This window comes from Panthera leo, chromosome E1 (assembly GCF_018350215.1).
Source record: "Panthera leo isolate Ple1 chromosome E1, P.leo_Ple1_pat1.1, whole genome shotgun sequence".
NCBI classification, from domain to species: Eukaryota; Metazoa; Chordata; class Mammalia; order Carnivora; family Felidae; genus Panthera; species Panthera leo.
The window spans coordinates 14329455-14354615 of record NC_056692.1 but is presented as its reverse complement, the minus strand read 5'-3'; the positions used below and the strand labels follow the sequence as shown (position 1 = coordinate 14354615).

The 25161-nt window shown below is 40.1% G+C and overlaps 1 protein-coding gene across 4 annotated transcripts in view; it reads right to left on the bottom strand.

Moving 5' to 3' along the window:
- Positions 1-264: 264 nt before the first annotated feature.
- METTL16 (methyltransferase 16, N6-methyladenosine) overlaps positions 265-25161 on the bottom strand; it is a 70631-nt gene continuing 45734 nt past the window's right edge. For all 4 annotated transcript variants that reach the window (XM_042915638.1, XM_042915641.1, XM_042915640.1 and 1 more), the window contains 4 exons: positions 12171-12240; positions 11007-11096; positions 999-1172; positions 265-889 (listed from right to left, as the gene is read on the bottom strand). In XM_042915638.1, coding sequence (XP_042771572.1) covers positions 266-889; positions 999-1172; positions 11007-11096; positions 12171-12240 — 958 coding nt within the window. In that variant the 3' untranslated portion in view covers position 265. The remainder of the gene's footprint in view (positions 890-998; positions 1173-11006; positions 11097-12170; positions 12241-25161) is intronic.

Below are 25161 nucleotides of genomic sequence, written 5' to 3'. Positions count from 1 at the left end.
AAATCCCTCCTGAATTTACTGATGGCTTTTTATTGATGCTGGTAACCACAATTTATCCTCATGAATTACCATACTAATGCCCAGTGACTTTAATAAGGGGGATTGGGCAGGGGTTAAAAATAGATTGTTTCTTTTCTTTCTTTCCTTTTTTTTTTTTTTTTTTTTTTAAGAAAACTGCACATAATGACCAATGGGCCTATGGTGGAATACCTCTTGCCACCCCAAGGCAAGCTACTTTATAGAAACTTCCCAGCTGTGCAAGAATTTAACTAGCAACAAGCCTGAAAATTTGATTACGTATATAGGTACAAAGCTGGTTCATCAAATCCCTATTCTGGCCCTCAACCCAATGCATTTCAACTAAAGCATCATCTACCTCCTTCTTTACATTTATCAAACACTTGAATAGGTAATGTCCAGCCACTCCTTGGAGATGGCTTCCTTTTTCAGACACCGGGCTGCTGAACTGCTCAGATGCCTCTCGGTCCTGGGCCCCATTGCTAGAGCCTTTACAATTTTCTGAAGCCTCCATCCCTCCCTTTTCCTCACTCCTTTCATCCTCCACAGGTTCTGGGTTTTCATCCTGGGAAAGCAGATCCTGGTTTGAGGAATGGCCCTCAAGAGTGGCAGATTCGCCTTCCTGTGCAGCAGGCCCACACAGGGCGCCCTCCCGGGGGCCCTGGGCCAAATCCTGGCTACAGCCAGACTCTCTCGGGGTGGACTTCTTCTCTTCCAAAGCTTGGATGACGTCCTCAGGAGCTCGGGGAACTTCTCTCAACTGTCTCACTCGCTCCCGTTTCTTTCTCCTTAAATGAATCCAGGAGTTTTCTATTGCTGTTAGGAAAAGGCTAACCTCTTCCTTTCCACAGGGGACTCGTTTATGCTGAACCTATTCGGAGGAAAAACAGAATTTTATAGAAAATCACTTTTCTCAAAACTTCAAAAAAAAAGAAAAAAGATTATTGTTAAGGAAGTCATCAATGTGCTTAACAAAGTACCTTCAGATCGGTGAGGATTTTTTCAATCCACGTTGTCACAACTACTATGCCTTCCACTGTCTCAGAGCCCAAAGATGATGCTTTGAGGGATAATTCTTTCATCACAGACTCTAACACCACGAACGTGATGGGTTTCCTTGACTTCTCTAATTTTCTTCGCTTACTGGGTGGTGACTGAAAGAAAAAGAAGGCATGGGGGAAGAAGTTATCCAACTAATGAAATTTCATGTATTATAATGAACTCAGCTAGGGACATTTCCATGACTTCTACTACCAAATGTAGAGCACTAAAAAACGCAAAGACTTTTGCATGCCATACCATGCTGCCTATGGTCAGGCTATCAGCATGTAACAGCCTCCAATTACTGAATGTCCCTCATCTATGTGTTGTGCCCAGCACACACCTGTACGATTATTTATTTCATAGCAACTCAAGGACCCTGGGGACTCTGTGTTCTATTCTATCAAGAACTGCGTGGGGGTGTCTGGCTGGCTCAGTTGGTAGAGCATGTGACTCTTGGTCTCAGGGTTGTGAGTTCAAGCCCCAGGCTGGGCATGAAGCTTACTTAAAAAATTAAAATTAAAAAAATAAGAACTGCATGGTTTAAAATTGCCTACTTGTAATCCAACTTTATACTTGTTGAGGCTTGAAGATCACATGTGAGGAATGACCAGGATCAACTAGGATCACATGGGCAGAGAAGGAGGCCTGCTGCATCTTGGCTAATGTTGGGACCAAGCCAATGGCTAGCTGTGCACTGCTTCTCTGCTGGAAGAAGAGATACCAGTGGTGATGAGAAGAGTGGATTTGAAAGCTAGTTCCACACAATTCAAGACTCTCATCTTTCTATTTCAAGCTTAGAAAGTGAATTGTACTCTACCCACTAGAGGGACTCAAGTTCCATTTTAAAAACTAAATGACATATATTTAAAATTTGTTTCTTTAAACATTTACTAAATTTTTTAAATGATTCTTAGTTCAGGCTAGATATATTATGAACACTTTAAGAGGCAGACTTCCACCTGTTGACAAAATTTATCAAAACTTTAAAAAATTAAGATAATTCTAAGGGTCAGGGTCAAAGTGAGCAGGTGCAGATTATAAGGAGAAAGGCTCATAAAGAGAAAACACTTTAGTCAGGTTGAAAGACCCTTTCCTGCAAAAAGCAGTCGCCGATAGTGGTGCTGCCGTTAACTGCAATTCTGCCTGGCAATGGTGACAGAGCACATGCATATACACACTGTCAGGTCCGCTTCCTGGGTGAGGCCTTGTAAGGAATAATCAGCAACTCCACATCCCACATGCACACAACAAAACAGCCAGTTTATTCCATGCTAGAAAACTTCTAGATCGTATTTCTAAGAAACAATCTATATTTTCCCTTTATACCAAGACATTAAAAAAAGGGGGGGGGGGGGTAACGGAATTAGAGAACACTAGAAAACAAGTTTAGAAGAAAAGGACCAAAAACCAAGGGTACATATATGAGTAAGAACCTGCTCTTGAAAAACAAATCATGGACTCCAAGCTCTAAGTCTGAACTTGTTCAATTAATGTCTCAGACAAGATGAGACAAATTCATATAGATATTAACACAGTAGTATTGCTATTAATCAATCACCCAGCCTAAGAAACATATTTTCTATAGTCTACCGAGAGCCTAACACTTTCCATTAAGGAGTTTAAAACATGACTATTAAGCTGTGGAGGAAGAAAGATAATGGTGTGTAGGGGGGGGATGGGAGAGAAGAACCAGATTCCCCATTCCACTTCCCAGCATCCAAGGCTGTTACTATGGACAGTTCACTGTAACAGGAGCATCCCTGACAGCCCACCCCGCACACTAAAGGTCACCCAGAAATATGGCTAAAAGGACAGTGCCTGCTATCTCTTCTGACAGAGATGGTAATCATTTGTGCTTACAAATTCAAACCAGCAAAGTGAAGACTTTGCCGTTTCTCGATTGATCATGCTGGAGCTGGCCTACAATACTCTTTCTTCAAAAGAAAGAATGGACTCACCATCATTTCTAGAAATTAAAGGAGAGAAATGTGTCCTCACCGAACCTAACAAGACCTCTATCAAGGATCCACTTTCCAAGTTCCGAGGGAATCAGAAATAACAAAATACACAATTTATTACCCTATTACCCCAGGATGAAAATGAAAACTTCTGCCTCTCAAATATGGTTCCTTTACCTTGCATTTTGGTCCCAGTTTTCCATATGTAATGGCCAACTGATAAATCTGGTATTTCTGAATGTTCTTAGTGAATTACTTTAATACACACATACACAGTCCTCCCAAGACTGTTTTAGTTTTACTCCATTATAGAAACTAGGCACTCAAAAGACAGATAATTTATAGTCCAGAAATTCTTAGGGTTTTAAATGATTAAAGTCTAACATAGGCTTGGCTTACAGCAATCATTCCTTTCCCCCTCTTATTTGTACTGAAATTCCTTTTTATCCCACCCTACCTTTTTTTTTTATAAGTTTATTTTTGGGGCGCCTGGGTGGCTCGGTCAGCTAGGCGTCCGACTTCGGCTCAGGTCATGATCTCACAGTCCGTGAGTTCGAGCCCCGCGTCAGGCTCTGTGCTGACAGCTCAGAGCCTGGAGCCTGTTTCAGATTCTGTGTCTCCCTCTCTCTCTGCCCCTCCCCTGTTCATGCTCTGTCTCTGTCTCAAAAATAAATAAACGTTAAAAAAAAAATTTAAGTTTATTTTTGAGAGAATGAGTGTGAGTGGGGGAGGGGCAGAGGGAGGGGAGCAGAGAAGATCTGGAAACTGGCTTCACACTGACAGCAGAGAGCCCGATGTGGGGCTTGAACCCACAAACTGTGAAAACATTACCTGAGCCAAAGTCGGCTGCTCAACTGACTGAGGCACCCAGGTGCCCTTGAAATTTCTTTTTTTTTTTTTTTTAAATGTTTTATTTTTGAGAGAGAGAGAGAGAGAGAGAGAGCGTGTGCAAGCGAAGAGGGGACAGAGGATCCAAAGTGGGCTGTGAGCTGACAGCAACGAGCCCCATGTGAGGTTTGAACTCGTGAACTATGAGATCATGACCTAAGCCAAAGTCAGACGCTCAACTGAGTAAGCCACCCAGGTGCCCCTGTACTGAAATTTCTTAGCAGGCAGGGCTAAAATACAGGAGCAGGCCTTGAGAAATTAGTAACTAAACTCAACCCCATAGGTCCCCAATAGCAGGTAATCTTATACCCTGCCACAACACTAGAAGCTGTTTTCCCCCAACAGAGATAACTTACTGCAAATATGCTTATAATCTCAAATCACAAGTGTTTTCAACAAAGGGTGCCACACTCAAACTGTCATCATCTAGTTTAAGCGGCAAAGTAACATCAATAATTTAACATTTTAAAATGTAAAACAAAATCACTTATTTACCATGGTTTATTCAGTTTAATGTGAAGAACCAGAAGGTGAATTTACAACTGATTTTGCATTAGAAAATATACTACTATATTCCCCAGCTGAAAGGGCAATGTGAAAGAAGTTTGGTGAGGAACTGTAAACTCCATAGGGGATACTAGTTTTGTATTTTTTGAATTGCAAGGATTTAATGAATAACAATCAACAGGGGGTGGGACCTCGAATGTTATTTTGTTGCAGCATTTAAGAATACATTAGATTGAGGGGCGCCTGGGTGGCTCCGTGGGTTGGGTTGAGCCTCCGACTTCGGCTCAGGTCATGAGCTCACGGTTTGTGAGTTCGAGCTCTGACAGCCTCGAAGGGATTCTGTGTCTCCTTCTCTCTCTCTGCCCCTCCCCCACTTGTGCTCTGTCTCTGTCTCTCAAAAAAAAAAAAAAATAATAAATGTAAAAGAAAAACAATTTTTTAAAAAAAGAATACATTAGATTGAAAATATAAATAGAAAAACAGTTCTTTTTTAATGTTTATTATTTATTTTTGAGAGACAGAGACAGAGCATGAGCGGGTGATGGGCAGAAGGAGAGGGAGACAGAATCTGAAGCAGGCTCCAGGCTCCTAGCTGTCAGCACAGAGCCCGACACAGGGCTCGAGCCCACGAACTGTGATCATGACCTGAGCCAAAGTCGGAACCTTAACTGACTGAGCCACCCAGGCGCCCCGGAACAAAAACAGTTTTTAAAAAAAAAAATTTTTTAAATGTTTATTTATTTTTGAGAGAGAGAGAGAGAGAGAGAGAGAGAATATGAATGAGTGGGAGAGGGGCAGAGAGAGAGAGGGAACACAGATTCTGAAACAGGCTCCAGCCTCCAAGCTGTCAGCACCGAGCCCGACACGGGGCTCAAACTCACAAACCGTGAGATCATGACCTGAGCCGAAGTCGGTGCCCAACCCACTGAGCCACCCAGGTGCCCCTAAAAACAGTTCTTAAATTTTAAAATATGCTTTACCTAACAGGGCTGCAGATAAATTTCTTAAATCCTCACTCTTACTTTCATTTCTACATCTCAGTGGTGCAATCAGTCAAGAGACTTTCAAATGAGGTGTAACGTGACACAAATCCATGTAGCATCTGCTATGCTGCCAAAGCTCTGTTGTTAACTATGGCTAAGGCAAAAACTGTGTCAAAGAAGCCACAGGCTACAGGAAACCATTAAGTTCTCCCCAGTATCTGCAAGAAAAGAAGGGAGTCATTCACTAGAGATCTGAGCAGGTAGCCACAGCCTCCTCGTTTTGACAGAACAAGCTCCAGACTGGTCCTGAGGGGAAAGGAGGGCTCTTCTTGCTCTCGGCCACTGCAGTGGAGGCTTTGCTGTTCTGCTGCGCTCTGAATGGCTGCTGCCCTAAGTCCTCCAGAAACAAGCAGAATGCCTGTGAGCTATTATTCTGCACAGACTATCATTATCTGGAGAAACAGAGCCAAGGGGCCAACACTGACGCCTGACTAGAATACAGACAGGAGGTGTGCTGGGAAGGACAGCCAGATTACCTCACCAACTATGCCTTATTTAAATGTGTATCAGCTCTGCTGCCATGAAGTGGACTGAATATTTTGTTGTCCAAGGGTGCAGCTTTCCTATTAACAGTTCAGTGGGCATTTCTATTGCTATCTTAATCTGACAGGTTACTGTTTAAAATGTCCTGAAATTGGGGTGCCTGGCTGGCTGAGTAGGTAGAACATGTGACTCTTTTTTTTAAAAAATGATTTTATTTTTAAGTAATTTCTACACCCACTGTGGGGCTCAAACTCACGAACCCAAGATCAAGAGTCGCATGCTCTACCAACTGAGCCAACCAGGTATCCCAAGAAGGGGTGGTTTTAACCCTACATCTGTATTTCCTTACTCTAAAAAAATAAACAATGGAAGGATAAATTATAAAACTGTGTAAATAGCGACCCATGCAGCAGTGAGGTTTCAAAGACACAAGACAAGCTAGATTACTAAGTGTGTGTGTGTGTGTGTGTGTGTGTGTGTGTATGTATATGAGATTTGATTTTGAAATCATGTATTTTTCACAATTACAAAATTAAATAACACACAAAAAGGAATCCCTAAGAAATGAAATGAATGGGTTTGGTGGCATAAACCCGCAAAGAGGAAACATTCCAAATGACTTCAAAATCTATCATGAGACAGTCCCCAAGGACAAAAGAAATGAAAAAACGACAAAATAGTCATTTTCACAAGTCATTTTGTTGACGATGTTAATCCCGAGACTGTTGTGGTGAATTGTGGGTCAAAACAAATGAATAATTATGTTAGCATGGTTGAGGATTAGGCTGACTTTTTAGAGCCCCCAATTTCCTCATCTAGCAAGTGGGGACAATACTTCACTTGTTAAGTTTAAATAAAATGACATAACATGTGTGATGATTCACATAACAACTCCTCCATGAAGTCAGCTCTGACTAGCTAGCCGGAACTGCTTTCATTTTAGGAACTCCCTAACTCCTGACCATTCATTTCAGCACTTACTCAGACATAATTCTGTAGCAATGCTGTGTGTGCGTTTCCCTCCCATAAAACTAATCACCATAAGGATAGAAAATGGTGTCTTCTTTCTTTGGTGTTATCACAATGAAGATCATACTTAATAAGATAAGTAACTAAGCAAAGGGTCCTTAGCTCTGTTTTTGCTGAAAAGCTCAGTTCCTTAATCGAATCTGTTTTACAGCTTGCTGTATAGCCTGGTACAGTGCTGGTTTTCAAGCCATTTAATAGCAGAATCCCTTCAAGAAATAAAGTCAATAAGTAATATTGATGTAATCAGATCATCTCTGGTTAAAATGACAGCAAAGCCTGAAGTTCCAACCTGACATCTGCCCCAGCTGTCATCTCCCTGTGGCAACCTACACAGAATCCCTAACCTATCTAGAACCAGTATGCAAACCTATGCAGTAGTAAAGAGAGCACTGTCAGGAGACCCCAGCTGTGACACTAACAAGGTTACCTGATTAATTTGACCCCTTCCCTCCATCTGCTTTCCAAAAGCCTTCTAGCTTTACTTCCGTAGACAGGAAAGAAATGTCTTGAATGCAGGGGGATAATTTTTTTTTTTAACCAGAATTCCAGGGCAATGGTCATAACTAAGAGTGCACAACTTGCTGGGGCCACACTATTTGTCCTTCTTGTTTTGACAAGTGTTAAACTTCCGAAAGCAAAGCAAAGCTAAAATAACATCTTGAGCAATTAGAGGAGAAGCTGGGACAAAGAGGCATTCTAAGTGGCTTGTTAAATCCGTAAAGAACAGTCCTCACAATATGCTTCCTTATATACACCATCAGTCAGGAATGATTGTACAAAAATTCTATCAACACTAGGACTCATCCTTTTGTTGCTAAAATAAATCCAGCTAAGAGCAATGGACTTAGTGTAGGCACTTGAATCAGAATTTTTTTTAGCATTCAGCACCAACAGCAACGAGTTAGTGGGCCCGAGATAAGTGAAAATAGAAGTTGCCATAGTAACTTGCACATTTACCCTAAAAAGGCAGGAGTGGGGGTGGGGTGGGGAAGTAGGTCAATATTTCTACTTAACTAGCTCTAGTCCTTGGCTTCCTCTCCTCGTCGAAAGCAGCATCCTCCTACCTACCCACCCCTAACAGGAGCAAGAGGGAGAAAGCCAGGTGAGCATTTCAAAATGCAAGAGGTGGGAAGAGGTCCAGATAGATGAAAGGAGAACCAAGAGGACAGCTCACTGAAAACCTTGCCAGTGCCCTGGGACCACCCCTGGGAAAGCAGTTGCTGATCAAGGGCACCAGTGCTAAGAAACTGTTGCTGGGTTACTGCAAATCAGAAATTGCCATTTTCCCTGTAGTGGTTTAAGTGCACCTAATGGAACACTTGGGAACATGTTATTAACAGCTTTGGGTTGAGGAGAGCGGTGGGGTGGGAGGAGTATTCTGGTATGGGAGAACCTGAGGCCCTTTGCAAAAGGCATTCTTTGATGGCTGAAGCTATGAACAGAGCTCAAGGATGGCCTAAAAGACAGGGAGGGAGAAGGATCCTTTTCAAAATAAGCTGATTTTGCTAACACAGAAACATAGTGCCCTTTGATATTTTCATCTGAGACAGCTACTAATCCAAGAGGGCAAAGGGGACTCTGGGTTCTGAGATGGCATGGAATGTGCCCAGAGCCCATTATAAGCTCTTCCACCTGTAGTGCCAACAAATGTGGGAAGCAGGTTAAAGAGAAATCATCTGGAAACAGATACAGTTCCATCTTCCTGCAACTGTTAATATCTGCACAGGGATAACCCAGTGTCTGTGCAGGGACAATCTAGGGCATTACTAATGATTTTAACCATTTGGTGTGAAAGCCCCAATATTCTAGAAAATGACAGAAAGAATAATCTGTCAGGGAGGTAAAAAAAAAAAACAAACAAAAACCCAGAGACATCTTTTTATTTTTTTAAATTTTTTTTTTAACGTTTATTTTTTTATTTTTGAGACAGAGAGAGACAGAGCATGAACGGGGGAGGGGCAGAGAGAGAAGGAGACACAGAATCAGAAGCAGGCTCCAGGCTCTGAGCCATCAGCCCAGAGCCCGACGCGGGGCTCGAACTCATGGACCATGAGATCGTGACCCGAGCCGAAGTCGGACGCTTAACCGACTGAGCCACCCAGGCGCCCCCAGAGACATCTTTTTAAATAGTGAACATCTTGGGGCGCCTGGGTGGCTCAGTTGGTTAAGCATCTGATTTCAGCTCAGGTCATGATCTTACAGTTTGTGAGTTTGAGCCCCACGTCAAGCTCTGTGCTGACAGCTCAGAGCCTGGGGCCTGCTTCCAATTCTCTGTCTCCCTCTCTCTCTGCCCCTCCTCCATTCATGCGCACATGTGCTCTCTCTCTCTCTCAAACATAAACATTAGAAAATAAATAATAATAAACAGTGAACATTTCAGGGGCACCTAGGTGGCTCAGTTAAGCGTCTGACTCTTGATTTCTCTGAGCAGCTCAGAGCCTGCTTGGGATTCTTTCTCCCTCTCTCTCTGCCCCTCCCCAGCTTGTGTGCGCGTGCACACACACACACACACACACACACTCTCTCTCTCTCTCTCTCTCTCAAAATAAATAAACTTAAACAAAAACAAAACAGTGAACATTTCAAACACTAACCTCTAGTCTCTCTATATTGCATTGTACAGAGGGAGGCATAGGCTTCCACAGGATAGGCCATTTAAACTTGACTGGGACACTTATTTCAACCCAGCAGCACACCTAGTAGCAGAGTACATGGAGGACAGACTCAGTTTTATTTTTTTTATTTTTTTTTTTTTAAATTTTTTTTCAACGTTTTTTATTTATTTTTGGGACAGAGAGAGACAGAGCATGAACGGGGGAGGGTCAGACAGAGAGGGAGACACAGAATCGGAAACAGGCTCCAGGCTCCGAGCCATCAGCCCAGAGCCTGACGCGGGGCTCGAACTCACGGACCGCGAGATCGTGACCTGGCTGAAGTCGGACGCTTAACCGACTGCGCCACCCAGGCACCCCAAGACTCAGTTTTAAATCTGAGCCCATGTATACAGAAACATCTGCAAATTGTCCCCTGTACTCCTCTGTCCTAGGAGAGAAGGGGAAGAGGCTCACAGACACAGCAACATTTAAGACTTGAAAGACCAAGAGCAATCAAGACTTTGGGAAAGGAGCACCCATAATAAGCCTATTGTATGGATAGGGGATCGCAGACCTGAAAGACCAGGTACTAGGCCTCCATAATTACTATGGGAAGAAGGGGCACAGTGCCCAGCAATGTGTGCATAAACTTAAGACAGGAGACTCCAGGTAACAAGGCTGATCACTCTTGTGAAGGAAATGTGAGAACAGATGCTTTCCTATTACCACCTCTCAGTGCAGCCCAGAAAAATTACTCAGTCTAACCACTTTAGAAGTATTTTTGCTTTACATATAATAGCACAAAGGACAGAGAAATTTGTGGAACAAATCATTTGTTAAAACGTTCTATTCCAGAAAATGTTCAAGCTTAGGCATATGCAAAGTAGAGAGCCTAGGATAATAACCTATACCCAGCTTCAAAACTGATCAATATTCTAGTGGTACTCTTAAAGCTAAGACAGAACCCTTTACTGGAATAATCCCTAAGTGTTACACATCAAAAGCCTGCAACACAAAATGGCAATTTCTGTATTCACCCATAACCCCAAGAGACAGCTACCCTATGAAAGAAAGCGTATCAATAATAAAGAAAAATAAACAGACTTCAATTTCAATTCTAAAGGAATAGCCAACAGAATAATTATACCTGCAAGGTATTTCTACAGGTTATATGATCTAAATTTTTAATTCCCAAAAGACGCATTTCTAATTCATTTATATTTGCTAAACAAGACTCACGGTGCTGCCCAAACCCACAGAGAAAGGCTCCATGGTCACCAGTCAGCCTTATAGGACTGTGCCTTATTTTGCAACACTTCCCATTCTGACATAAGCATCTAGGGCAAACTTGAGGGAAACAAGACAGTACAGATTTATTTATGACCTACTGAAACCCACCATGTGCTGGCATTTGAAAAAGCTATAACAAAGTCTCTACTTACGGGCACTGTAACATCATCATAAAAACTCCAAGCTAAAGCCCATCTCATTGTCCGGCCTTGACAGAATTCAGTGTAGGTGACTTTAGGAACCTGAAACCAAGAAACATGTCATCTCATCAAACTGAAGTCATTCTACCAATATGTTTTTGGCTCCTGCCTCATGTTAATTATGTGTTGGTTTTTCTTTTTATCAGTTAACAAACACTACTATCCCCAGTTACGCACAGTTATCTAACAATCAATGAATAAATTATCTCTCAACAAAGTTGTGGATGTTTTCCTCTCCTAAAACATTATAGAGAATTTACAGTTCTGGCTTGAAGGTCCAAATATACAAAACACCCAAAATAACACAGCTCCTTCAGAAAACCACTGGTAAATGATTCAAATATTTTTGTTGTTGTTGTTGTTATCTTTTCTTTCTTTTTTAAGGAAAGAGAGCCACCAAAGCCTGGCTAGATACAGCTATGTAGTCTCCCTTTTATCTATCGGATTTTATGGGAAAAAAATGAAATTACTTTGCAGCTGTTACAATTTTAACAAAGAAAAGGTGTGATAGGGAAAACAGGATGAGTACAATGTCAGAGAGAAACCAGAAATCAGAACCTTGGTTTCTGCCACTGACCATACATCTGACCCCCTTCTCTGAAAACTCACCTGGCTCATGCTTACTTGTGCCAAAACTTCATAAACTGGGAGAGAAGTCAGGGGGCAGTATTAATTTGCCACCTGCTTTTCAAAACAGAAGCAAGGGTCTGAACTCATGTGGATTGTACCATAAAGGAAACCACACTCGATTGAAGACCATTCTAGTTATAGCTGATCTTTGATAACTAGGCATGTGACCCAGAACAAGCCCCTTAACTTATGTAGACTTCAGTTTCTGTAATTACAAAGGAATCCGATGTGGCGTCGGTGGCAGATGGCACCAGGTTTTTTTCATTTCTGGGAGCTCTCATCCTGTTTTCCCCATCTTTTCTCTGTTATAATTGTCAAAGAAGGCCTTATAAAAATAATTTATAAAAAGCCTCTTTTAGCCCCAGAATTACAAAATTCAAAAATAAACAAACAAAAAAACAAATTTAGAGTTTTAAAGTATAAAAGCAAATTCTACACTCTGCCATCACAAGTAGATACACCAGAACAGCAATGATAAAGCTTTACCCCTTGTATGCGAAGTTCTTCCTTTAGAGGAGCCAAGCTGCATTTTTTCCCCAGCATACAGCTGTACCACCTAGGGGGGAAAAAAAAAAAGCAGAAGTAAAACACTGTTTCATATGGTTACATTTTTTAATTAAGTATTTCTCAAGCGAACAAAATGAGAACAGTCGTAAAAAATTCTGAGTTAAGTTCTAAGTGACAATAACAAAAATTATACATCATGTATTTAGGAAAAAAACAAACCTAACAAATGAAAACAAGCCCAAAACAAAACAAAAAACAACAACAACAACAACAAAAAAAAAACCCACTTAGCCTCTCCAAAACACCACCTATACCATTTTAACAGAAATTATAAAATCTGGCATGAACCTGTATTTTGAGATGGCTTAACCTGCAAATAATTAAAGGATATTATATTAGTGTTTCAAAAGAACATGAAGTCAATTTCTTCTATAGTAAATACAAATCTAGAAGGAGTGGGGAGAAGATGGAGTGAACTGGTTAAAAGGTAAAAGAATAGAATTTAGCCTATGAAGGATTAACTACTATGCCTTCCATCACAAGCAACTAGGAAACTTGACAAAATATATGCAACAATTGTTTTTCAGACATTGGACAACTACAGTGAAGACCTATGATCTCAGAGAGATGAGGTGAGCCCCATAATTGCCAGAGCTTACTGCCTGAAGGAAATTTTCCAAGCAGCAATGCAGGGAAAGGTCATGAAACAGATCCCAATAATCTTGCTGAATTAATGAGGGAGAGATGGATTTCAGAAGCCCACACAGTAAGAATCTGAAGGGCAAAATACAAGAAAGGAAGGAGGTGCATAGAGAATTATGGCCATCTGCAGAAGAGTTCCCTGGAATATTCTGCAGAATAATGATCTGCATGTGTGTGAGGTGGAACTCTGTGAGGCTAGGGAAAGAATTCCCAGAAAGCAGTTAGCTGAACAATTCCTAGAGTCCAGACAGAGCTGGACTAGTTTGTAGTTCTACTGGCCAAAGCAAAAAACCCTTGTTAATAAAGGGGCATCTGGTAGAGTCCTAGAAAGGATGCTGCTTTGTAATGGGGCTAGAGGCCATTCTATCTTTACTCTAATGAAGCTTAAAATTAAAAGCAAGACTCAAAAGGACCAAAGTGATTACAGATAACTTAAGTAAACATCAGAACAAAATCCAACACTCTTTAAAGGAACACAATGAAACGCAGCACCCCAAAACATAAGATTTGCAATATGTAGCATCCAACCAAAAATGACCAGACATTAAAACAGGCAGGAAAAAAAAGGGGGGGGGGCAGGAAAATGACTTACAACCAGGATAAAAAAAAAATCAATTATTAGAAACAGATCAAGAAATGAGAGATGATGAAGTTAGCAGATGATGACATTAAAACAGCTCTTAGAAATATGCTCCACGACAAAACATGGACATAGTACAGAGTATAAAGGAAGATATCAAAACCAACCAAATAGAACTTCTAGACATGAAAATTATGATACCTAGAATTAAAATTTCACTGGACAGGATTAACAACATATGAGATTCTGCAAAAGAAAAGACCTGTGAACCTGAATACATAGCAATAGAAACTACCCAAAATAAAGCACATGGGGAAAAAAAATACACATAGCACCTATGACCTGTGGGACAGTATCAAGCAATACACATAAGTGGCATTTCAGAAAAGGGAAGAAGAGACAAAAAAATATTTGAAAAAAGGGCCAATTTTTTCCAAAATTGAAAAAAATTATAAGTCTACACACACAAAGTCCAATGAACCCCACAAAGAAGAAACATAAGGAAAATGCTATCAGGGTACCTCACAATTAAATCACTGAAAATCAGGGGAGCCTGGGTGGCTCGGTCTGTTAAGCGACGGACTTTGGCTCAGGTCATGATCTCACGGTTCATGAGTTCAAGCCCTGAGTTGGGCTCTTTGCAGACAGCTCAGAGCCTGGAGCCTGCTTTGGATTCTATGTCTCCCTCTCTCTCTCTGCCCTTTCCCTACTCACACACATACACGCTCTCTCTCCCTCTTTCTCTCAAAAGTAAATAAATATTAAAAAAATATTTAAATTACTGAAAATCAGAGATAAAGAGAAAATCTTAAAAGTACAGAGAGGCTGGAGACACTTTTGTAAAAAAAGATTTTATTTTTAAGTAATCTATCTCTTCATGCAACATGGGGTTCAAACTTACAACCCTGGGATCAAAAGCCACAGCCTTACTGACTGAGCCAGCCAGGACCCACAAGTCTTAGAACACTTTTAAAGGATTAGAATAATACAAAATATGGTCTCAGGCTGTAATAACTAATTAGACTAGAAAACAGTAAGAGAATCACAGTTTTTAGGTCGTGATCTCATGGTTCATGGGATTGAGCACTCCATCAGGCTCTGTGCTGACAGCAGAGCCTGCCTGGGATTCTCTACCCCTCCTCTCCGTCCCTCCCTGGTATATGCTCATGCACTCTCTCTCAAAGTAAATAAATGAAAAAGCTTTTAAAAAGTTTTTTCTTTAAAAAAAAAAGAGAAAAGAATTCAAATATCCAAAACAATTTTTTTTGGAAAAGAACAAAACTGGAGGGCTTACACCACTTGAATTCAAGACTTAGTATAAAGCTCCGATAATCAAGACAATATGGTAATGGCATAAATATAGACATACAGATCAAGACAATGGAATATAGTCCAGAAACAGACTCACTTATATGATCAGGTGATTTTTAAAAAACTTTTTTTTTTTTTTTAACAGTTTATTTATTTTTGCGAGACAGAGAGAGAGCAGGGGAGGGGCAGAGAGAGAAGGAGACTCAGAATCCAAAGCAAGATCCAGGCTCCGAGCTGTCAGCACAGAGCCCGATGCAGGGCTCGAACTCACAAACTGCGAGATCATGACCCGAGCTAAAGTTAGATGCTTAACTGACTGAGCCACCCAGGAGTGCCCTATATGATCAGGTGATTAAACAAAGGTACCCAAGGCTTGCTCTTCAAAACACATGGTTATAAAAATAAAAAGGCAGACCACAGACTGGGAGGAAATACTTGCAAAATACATCCTATAAAAGACTTGTATTCAATATATATAAGGAACTCCTACAACTCAGTTAAGATTAATAAACAGATAAAAATACATAGGGAGACTTCTAGTTTCTAGTCCAACATGTTAAGAAGCTGGAAGTTGCCACACTGTTTAAGTAAAAGGCTGAACCAACTAAAAAATTAACTCTTCTTATATCCATCACAGAAGCAACTATTCACAGGGAAACCACTGACTCTAAAATTAGAGAAACCAACAGGCAAATACAAAGAATCACAACTCACCAGAACAAAAATCCCGGAGCAAAACCTCCATGGGAATCAGTGCTGAGGTAGGGAAACTGAACTGCAGCTGACAAATTGCTGGAGACTCAGCAGGGACAGGTCTGAGAGAGAAAAAACCCAGGAGGACTCTGTCATCAGGACGCCAAAACTTTTATCAATTTTACGTCCAAGAGCTTGACTAGGTTCTCACAGTGAATATGGGAGAAAAATTCTCTGTGCTTCCAGCAGGGAAAAGGAGTAATCCTCTGGAGCATCCTGTTCTTAATGAGGCCTGCCCTCAAGAGAAACTAGTTAACCAGATCCTAACCTGTTAAGGTATTATCAGAGCCTAACTGACATAGAGGAATGGCATCATCCAACTCCAGCCTACTCTAGCCATCCTGTCCCACCAGAGTGGAGGGGAAGAGAGTAAGGAGGGACTGAGAAGCAAGTGTGAAGTTCACAATCCAGAGGGACAGGCTCACTAAAAGACTGATCTATTCACACCATAGAATATCTCCCCTCTCTCCACACCTCACCCACCACATTACTAAAGGTCTACTTACAGCAGTTCCTTTTACGCAGTATATTATGTGTTTCTATTAAGAAAACTAACAAAACATACTAAAAGGCAAAAAACAGTTTGAAGACACAGAGCAAGCATCAGAACCACATATGGCAAGAACGTGGGAGTTATGAGACCAGGAATTTAAAACAACCATGATTAAGATACTAAGGGCTCTAATGGATAAAACAGACAGCATGTAAGAACAGATGGGCAATGTAAGCAGAAATGGAAATTCTAAGAAAATGAAAAAGAAATGCTACAAGTCAAAACCTCTGTAATGGAAAGGAAGAATGCCTTTGATGGGCTCATCAGGAGACTGGACACAGATGAAGAAAGAATCTCTGAGTGTGAGGATAGCTCAGCAAAACTGCTAAAACTGAAAAGTAAAGAGAAAAAGCACTGGGCAGGGAAACAGAATACAATATCCAGGAACTGTGGGACAACTACAAAAGGTGTAAAATATGTATAATTGGAATTCCAAAAACAAAAGACAGAAAGGCACAGAAAAATCATTTGAAACACTAATGACCGGGAATTTCCCCCAAATTAATGCCAGACATCAAACCACAGATTTGGGAAGGTAAGAGATCACTGAACAGGAAACACACACACACACACACACACACACACACACACACACACACACAATTTACAACTAAGGCATGAGATTTCCAAAATATGGAAAACCAAAGATAAAGAAAAAAATTCTAAAAGAAGCCAAAGGGAAAAAGCCACATTATCTATAGAGGAACAAAGAAAGAATTACATCAAACTCATCTTAGGAAACAACGCAGGGGGGCACCTGGGTGGCTCAGTCAGTTAAGCATCTGACTCCTGGTTTCAGCTCAGGTCATGATCTCACAGTTTGTGAGATGGAGCCCAGTGTGGGGCTCTCAGGTTTGTGAGATGGAGCCCTACACTGGGCTCTGCACTGACAGCACGGAGTCTGCTTGGGATTCTATCTTTCCTCTCTCTCTCTCTGCTTCCCCACACCAGCTCTCTCTCAAAATAAAGAAAGAAACTTAAGAAAAGAAAAAAAAGAAAAAAGAAAAAAAAAAAAAAAAAGGAGCCATGCGAGAGTAGAGTGAAATGTTTAAAATGTTGAGAGGAAAAAACCCACCAACCTAGCTAGAATTCTGTACTCTGCAACATTATCCTTCAAAAGTGAAGGTGAAATAAGACTTTCTCAGACAAACAGAAATTGAGGGAATTTATTGTCAGTTCCTTCTCTAGAGAACTTCTCTTTAACATTTGCAAGGCCTTACAAGAAGGATAATTATATCAGTCAGAAACTCAGATCTATATAAAATGAAGAACAAGGGAGAAAATAAGTGGAAGTTGAAAAAAAAAATCAAAACTTTTAAAATTCTTTTTCTAAAAATTTTTAATGTTTGTTTATTTATTTATTTATTTAGAGCAAGCACACACAAGCATGGGAGGGGCAGAGACAGGGAGGGAGAATCTCAAGCAGGGTCCACACTGTCTGCATAGAGCCCGAAGTAGGGCTTGATTCCACAAACTGTGAGATCATGACTTGAGCCAAAATCAAGAGTTAGACGCTTAACCGACTGAGCCATCCAGATACCCTAAAACTTTTAAAATTCTTAATTAAGCCAACAGGTAACAGTTTGTTAAAAATAACAATACCATGGGCACCTGGGTGGCTTAGTCAATTAAGCATCCAACTCGATTTTGGCTCAGGTCATGATCTCGTGGTTAGTGGGATCCAGCCCCGCACTGGGCTCTGCACTGACAGTGTGGAGCCTGCTTGGGATTCTCTCTCTCCCTCTCTCTCAAAATAAAGAAATAAACATTTAAAAAAATCACCAACAACATATTTAATTATGTATGCTTTGATTATGTATGAATATACATAAGTATAAATGAATGACAACAAAAACAGAAGGGACACGAAGGGAATTTTTACATTTACATCAGCTTTATTGGGATTTAACTTGTATACAGTAAAATTTTCCTATTTTATTTTTTAAAGGTTTTTATTTATTTTTGAGAGACAGAGAAGCAGACTGCAAGCAGGGGAGGGGCAGAGAGAGAGGGAGACACAGAATCGGAAGCAGGCTCCAGGCTTTGAGCTGTCAGTACAGAGCCCAGTGCGGGGCTCGAACCCATGGACCAGGAGATCATGACCTGAGCTGAAGTCAGCCACCTAACTGACTGAGCCACCTAGGTGCCCCTATTTTATTTTTTTCTTAAGTAGGTTTCACGCCCAGTGCAGAGCCCAATGTGGGGCTTCAACTCATGACCCTGAGAGCAAGACCTGAGCTGAGATCAAGAGTTGGGACACTTGACTGAGCCACCCAGGCACCCCCCCCCCCTTTTTTCTGTGTGTTAGATTATTTTTTTTATTATTTTTTTTAAATTTACATCCAAATTAGCATATAGTGCAACAATGATTTCAGGAGTAGATTCCTTAGTGCCCCTTACCCATTTAGCCCATCTCCCCTCCCACACCCCCTCCAGTAAGCCTCTGTTTGTTTTCCATATTTAAGAGTCTCTTCTGTTTCATCCCTCTCCCTGTTTTTATATTATTTTTGTTTCCCTTCACTTATGTTCATCTGTTTTTGTCTCTTAAAATCCTCATATGAGAGACGTCATATGATTTTTGTCTTTCTCTAATTTCACTTAGCATAATACCCTCCAATTCCATCCACGTAGTTGCAAATAGCAAGATTTCATTCTTTTTGATTGCCAATACTCCATTGTGTATGTGTATATCTATCTATATATATCTATATAGATAGATACACACACACACACACACACACACACACACCACATCTTTATCCATTCATCCATCGATGGGCATTTGGGCTCTTTCCATACTCTGGCTATTGTTGATAGTGCTGCTATAAACACTGGGGTGCATATGTCCCTTCAAAACAGCACACCTGTATCCCTTGGATAAATACCTAGTAGTGTAATTGCTGAGTCTAGGATAGTTCTATTATTAATTTTTTGAGGAACCTCCAAACTGTTTTCCAGAGTGGCTGCACCAGCTTGCATTCCCACAGGCACGCCTTTTTTTAAATCTAATTTTAAGTATGTAGTTCAGTGAATTTTGACAAATGCGTACAATACCACCATCACAATCAAGATATAGAACATTTAGGGGCACCTGGGTGGCTCAGTCAGTTGAGCGTCTGACTTCAGCTCAGGTCTCGATCTCGCGGTTTGTGAATTCAAGCCCCGTGTCAGGCTCTGTGCTGACAGCTCAGAGCTTGGAGCCTGCTTCAAATTCTGTGTCTCCTTCTCTCTCCGCCCCACCCTTGCTTGTGCTCTGTCTCTGTCTTTCAAAAATGAATAAACATAAAATTTTTTTTAAAAAAAGATATAGAACATTTACAGCACCCTAAAAAGTTTCCTTGTGCCCCTTCGCAGTCTTTTCCCATCCTACCCCAGCCTCCAGTGACCCCTGGGCATTCTGTCTTAATAATTTTGCCTCTTTAGACTTTGATATAAATGCAGGCACAGAATGTTTTTGTATCCGGCTTTATATCGTAAATACAGTGGCCATTTCATATGGTTCCAACTTAATACATTAAATAATATAAATGAAAATCTTAATGTTTACAGAAGTATGAGAAATACCATTATACTGCTCTAGAAATAGTATGCACTACTATTTTGTTTTCATTGTTTGTGGGCTCAACAACAGGTGACTGCCCCTATTTTGTTTAGTCAATCATTTTCTCCTTTGAAAATACAAAGAAATAATTGTTTTACCTAAACCATTTTAAACAAACCTGGGTAAATTTACTTAGAGCACAATCAATTTCATTTGGTGGTTTTAAAATGTTTAGGACAAAAACAATATGCTCCCTTTAAGAAGACAGTATATAAATGGAGAAATCATTAACCAGGAATTAAAAGCCTTTGGTATTTTAGGAACAAGATACAAAAAAAGAAATCAAGAGCAATTAGTGCTCAAATAGTAACAGTATAAAATAGGTGAAGACCTTTCCTTTAAGATTACCATTCCTGAACAGATTAGATCAGAGTCACCAGAAACCAAGAAACAGTCCAGAACAGAGACAAATCAAAGATATTCTAAATTTCCTCAGGAGATGAAGGGAAGCAAATATTTAGATAAGTAAGGCTTGTTATGGTTAAATATGTCATCGGTAGTTAACATACACTTGGCAGAGTGCATATTTCTTTTAACCCTGCTGTAAACTGAATACTAGACTTGTGAATCTAAGATTTAATCTCATCAGTATACTTAACTGTTTCCTGAAACACTTCTATTTCTTATAGGACAAAGTTATAGCATGTATTAAAAAAAAATTCTGAGCTGACTTCACTTTAAGAAATGCCTACGCATTAGATCCTAGCTACTCTCACAAACATCTTGTGACAACTAATCAAAATGCAAGTAGAAAAAAGATGAACAAAAGGAAGATCTAGCTACCCAGGAGACTTTGAACCCATTATACTATTTTAATGATGCAAGTAACACTGTACTCATTACAACATTTAGTAATTCCTCTGAGATAGCAGCTTCAAGAAAAAGTATTCTGAAATAATTTCAAACATACAGAAGAGTTGCAAAATTAGTACAAATGATTCCAGTATACTCTTCACCCAGATTCATCAATCAACATTTTCTCCATTTGCTTGTTCGGTATGTGTGTTTTGTTTTGTTTTCAATATTTGAGTGTTAGCTACAGTCATCATCATGCCCCTTTAACTCTTAATATTTTGGCATGCACATTTTAAAAACAAGGACCTTCTCCTTCATAACTACAGAACAATTACCAAATTGAGAAAATTTAACACTCATACAATACTATTATCTGGAATACAGCCCATTTTCAAATTTCACCAATTATCCCAATAATGTCCTTCATGGCAATTTTCTCCCCTGATGCAAGATCTAAGATCCTGCATTTCATTTATGTGTCAAGTCTCTTTAGTCTCCTTCAATCTGCAACAGTTCCTCAGCCCTTTTTTTGTTTGTTTTTGTAACTTTCATGACCTTTCTATTTCTGAAGAAATGTTTTACAAAATCCCTCCAATCGGTTTGTCTGGAGTTTCCTCAGAGTTAGGTTCAAGTTATACACGCTGGGCATGAAGAGCACAGGGTGCTGTAGTGTCCTGGGTGCAGCACATCAGAAGGTGATTACCTGCTTAAGGCGGGGTCCCCCAGGCTTCTCTACTGTAATGTTACCGTTATTTCTTTGTGATTGTAAGTCATCTGTGGGGAGATACTCTGAAATTGTTAACATCCTGTCCCTCCTCGAATTTTCCATTGTTGATTTTCCATGAATCAATTATTATAATAATGATGACAAAATGGTGATTTTTCTCACTTTATTGCTCCTTCTGCATGTACTAGTTGGGATACTGTGACAAAGAACTTTTCCTCTATCCCCTTTATGTATTTCATCTGCTTATTTTATTTAATAGGTTAAAATCAATTATTATCATTATTTATTTTGAAATCGTATTGTCTCAGATTTGGCTTGGGCTAGCTCTTGTATGCTTCTGACAGGTCATTTTTTGAACACTTCCTTACTTTTTGATACCATAAAATATTCCAGGCTCTTCTTAAACTTATACTTACCTAGCAGTGGAATCACCCATTTCTCCAAGGCGCCTGGTTCTTTTTATTTATGTTTTTTGTTAAAAACATTTTTTTAATGTTTATTTACTTTTGAGAGAGGGAGAGAGAGAGAGAGAGCGAGAGAGCGAGAGCAAGCATGAATGGGGAGGGGCAGAGAGAGAGGGAGACACAGAATCTAAGGCAGGGGCTCCAGGCCCTGAACTGTCAACACACAGCCTGACGCAGGGCTTGAACTCACAAATCATGAGATCATGACCTGAGCTGAAGTCAGATGCTTAACCAACTGAACCACCCAGGTGCCCCTACTGGTTCTTTTTAGTGGGGACTGGTTATTTTAAAACTTTTTAAAACACCAAACCTTAAACTAAAGCGTAATACAGAAAAACAGACACAAGCAGAAGTTTGGCATGTAAAGTGGACATGAGCATAGTCTAAAAATTTCCCTAGTTGTGGAACCTAACATTTCGCTGCCTATATTGAATTACCAGAATAAATGCCCCTCGACATGCAGAACAGCCCTAATGTCCACCTGATCTCAAAATTTATCATTTAAACTACCGCACATTACAAATCTACATGACTAAGAATAAACTTTTATCTTCCGTTCTTCTTAAAAAGTAGCTTTAATGATTCACATACATTTTTACAAGTACAAGAAATACTGCAATAAGATTCTCCAAGGTAGTGGGACCAAGGCTTTTCATTCTTTGGTATTCCTTTTTATAACTGCCTGATGTACTAAAAATACATGCTTGTTGATTTTAACAACTCTCTACTTCGACTATTGAAAGTAGCACTAACCAGTGACTACCTACTATAGGTAGATATGCTATGAAAGCTGATACAGCTAGCTTGTCACGGCATGAACCACTGGATTCAACCTTTTCTCCCTAAGACCTTAGAGTAGTCACCAATCAATGAGGCTCTGCCCCCTTAAAACTTGAAAGAGAATGTAACAACGCATGTATGCATGATACCTAAACTAAGGTTATGAGAAGCACATAATCTAATTCATTAAAAAAAAAAGTAGCCCCTTATCTTTCAGGCTGCTTAATTCTCTACCTACCTTAGCAGGAAGTAAAAAATCAAAATACCAGTACCTACTTCCTGTGGAGCTCAAAACTAAGACATACATTTTAGGTTTTTAACTGAGAAAATCGTCTTCTACTGGAGAACAGGCTGGTATATTATCTGATCCCCAATACATCCCTACCTTCTGTATCTGTGTAGTGAGTTGGTACACTGGAGCAAGGGGTACATTTCTTTCTAATGACACCCAAGAAACCCTTTTACTCATCGGCAACCCTATGATGGGTCCCAATCAAAGATGAAATCAGAGGGGCGCCTGGGTGGCTCAGTCGGTTGAGCGTCCGACTTCGGCTCAGGTCATGATCTCGCTATCCGTGAGTTCAAGCCCCGTGTCAGGCTCTGTGCTGACAGCTCGGAGCCTGGAGCCTGCTTCGGATTCTGCGTCTCCCTCTCTCTCTGACCCTCCCCCATTCATGCTCTGTCTCTCTCTGTCTCAAAAATAAATAAACATTAAAAAAAAATAAAAAAAAAAACAAAAAAAAACAAAGATGAAATCAGAGGTCAAAGATAGCCACCCACGTTACAGATTCATTAGCTGTATCTGTGGAGGTTCAGTAACAAATGAGAAGTGGTATGTTCTTTGTAACACTGAAAAAAAAGAATATAGTGCCCAATAATAAGGAATTAGTTAATTGTGGACTGTTTTCAAGCTATTTAAAATTACTGCTATGCACATACCATTAGCCACAAAGAAACACAGGAATGAAAAAAAAATCAAGAGCAGAAAACAAAATTAGTGGTATTTATGATTATAACCACGGGAATAAAAAAAGGGGGAACTGGTAGGAAATGCACCCAAAATAAGCCAATAGTTGCGTCAAAGTGCTGAGATCAATGTTTTCTCCATTTGCTAATTTTCTGTGTGATTATATTGTTTAAGAGATAAAATCACAAATAATAGGAACATCTAACATTTAGATAGCACTTCAGTCTACATGTATATTCATATGTAATTTCTCTTCATTCTCTGAACAGCTATAGGAGGTATTATCTCCAAAGTTGGGAGTCTTTCAGCTGAAGAATTAACTAAAGGCTCAGGGATAAAATCTACAATTGTACCCTGCAATTATTATTTATAGTACCCCATAACTATACTAGCATCTACTTTACCAAAAAAAAAAAAGAAGGGGGAGGGGCTTTTTTATTAAAATAACGTAACAAAGTTATTTGTAACATTTTCTTTCAACATAGTGGACCAGTATGTAAATCTACTGAACTCCTAGAACAGTCGGTCGAGTTAAAATGATCCTATTTAATATTCTTTATATCAAATATGTGTTCATTTAATTCTATGACCACCCTATGAGATCTAAAGTAGCTATTATTATCCCATTTACCAATAAAAAACCAAGTTTATGTTTGGTGATTAAGAATGTGATTAAAGGGGCGCCTGGGTGGCGCAGTCGGTTAAGCGTCCGACTTCAGCCAGGTCACGATCTCGCGGTCTGTGAGTTCGAGCCCCGCGTCAGGCTCTGGGCTGATGGCTCGGAGCCTGGAGCCTGTTTCAGATTCTGTGTCTCCCTCTCTCTCTGCCCGTCCCCCGTTCATGCTCTGTCTGTCTCTCTCTGTCCCAAAAATAAATAAAAAACGTTGAAAAAAAAAAAATAAAAAAAAGAATGTGATTAAAGAATCACATTCAAAAGGCACAGGGGTACCTGGGTGGCTCAAGTGGTTGGGCATCTGACTCTTGATTAGAGCTCAGGTCATGGTCTCACAGTTTCATGGGTTCGGGCACTGCGTCGGACTCTGTGCCGCAGCATGGAGGCTGCTTGAGATTCTCTCCCCCTCTCTCTGCCTGTCCCCACCTCACATTCTTTCTCTCTCAAAACAAATAAATAAACTTAAAAAAAAAAAAAGGCACAGATTATTCAATTTGTTGCCCATCACCAAATATACGGACTATATATACAAACCCAGGAAGTATCCACCATCTGGCAGGGAGTAGGGAACAGAAAGGAAAAAGCATGAAGAGGAAAAGTGGTGAAACCAGTATTAAGTTGGAACTTTGTGAGATACAGATCTCTGATTCCTGAAAAATCATAAAATAATTGCCATAAAAGGAATGAACTACAGACCTAATAAGCAATGAATTACAAGACTGAAATTCAGGTCATAAGGAGTCTGATCAAGTGAAACTGATTATAAATAGATCTGTAAATATATCTACTGATCTATTTAGAAGGTTGGGTGAGTCTCTAAAAAAGACAGTGTTCTTTTTTTAAATTTTCTTTTTAACGTTTCATTTATTTTTGAGAGACAGAACAAGTGGGAGAGGGGTAGAGAAAGAGGGAAACAGAATCCGAAGCAGGCTCCAGGCTCCGAGCTGTCAGCAGAGAGCCCAACGCGGGGCCTAAACTCACGAACCGAGACATCATGGCCTCAGCTGAAGTGGCCACTTAACCAACTGAGCCACCCAGGCACCCCCAAAAGACAACGGTATTAA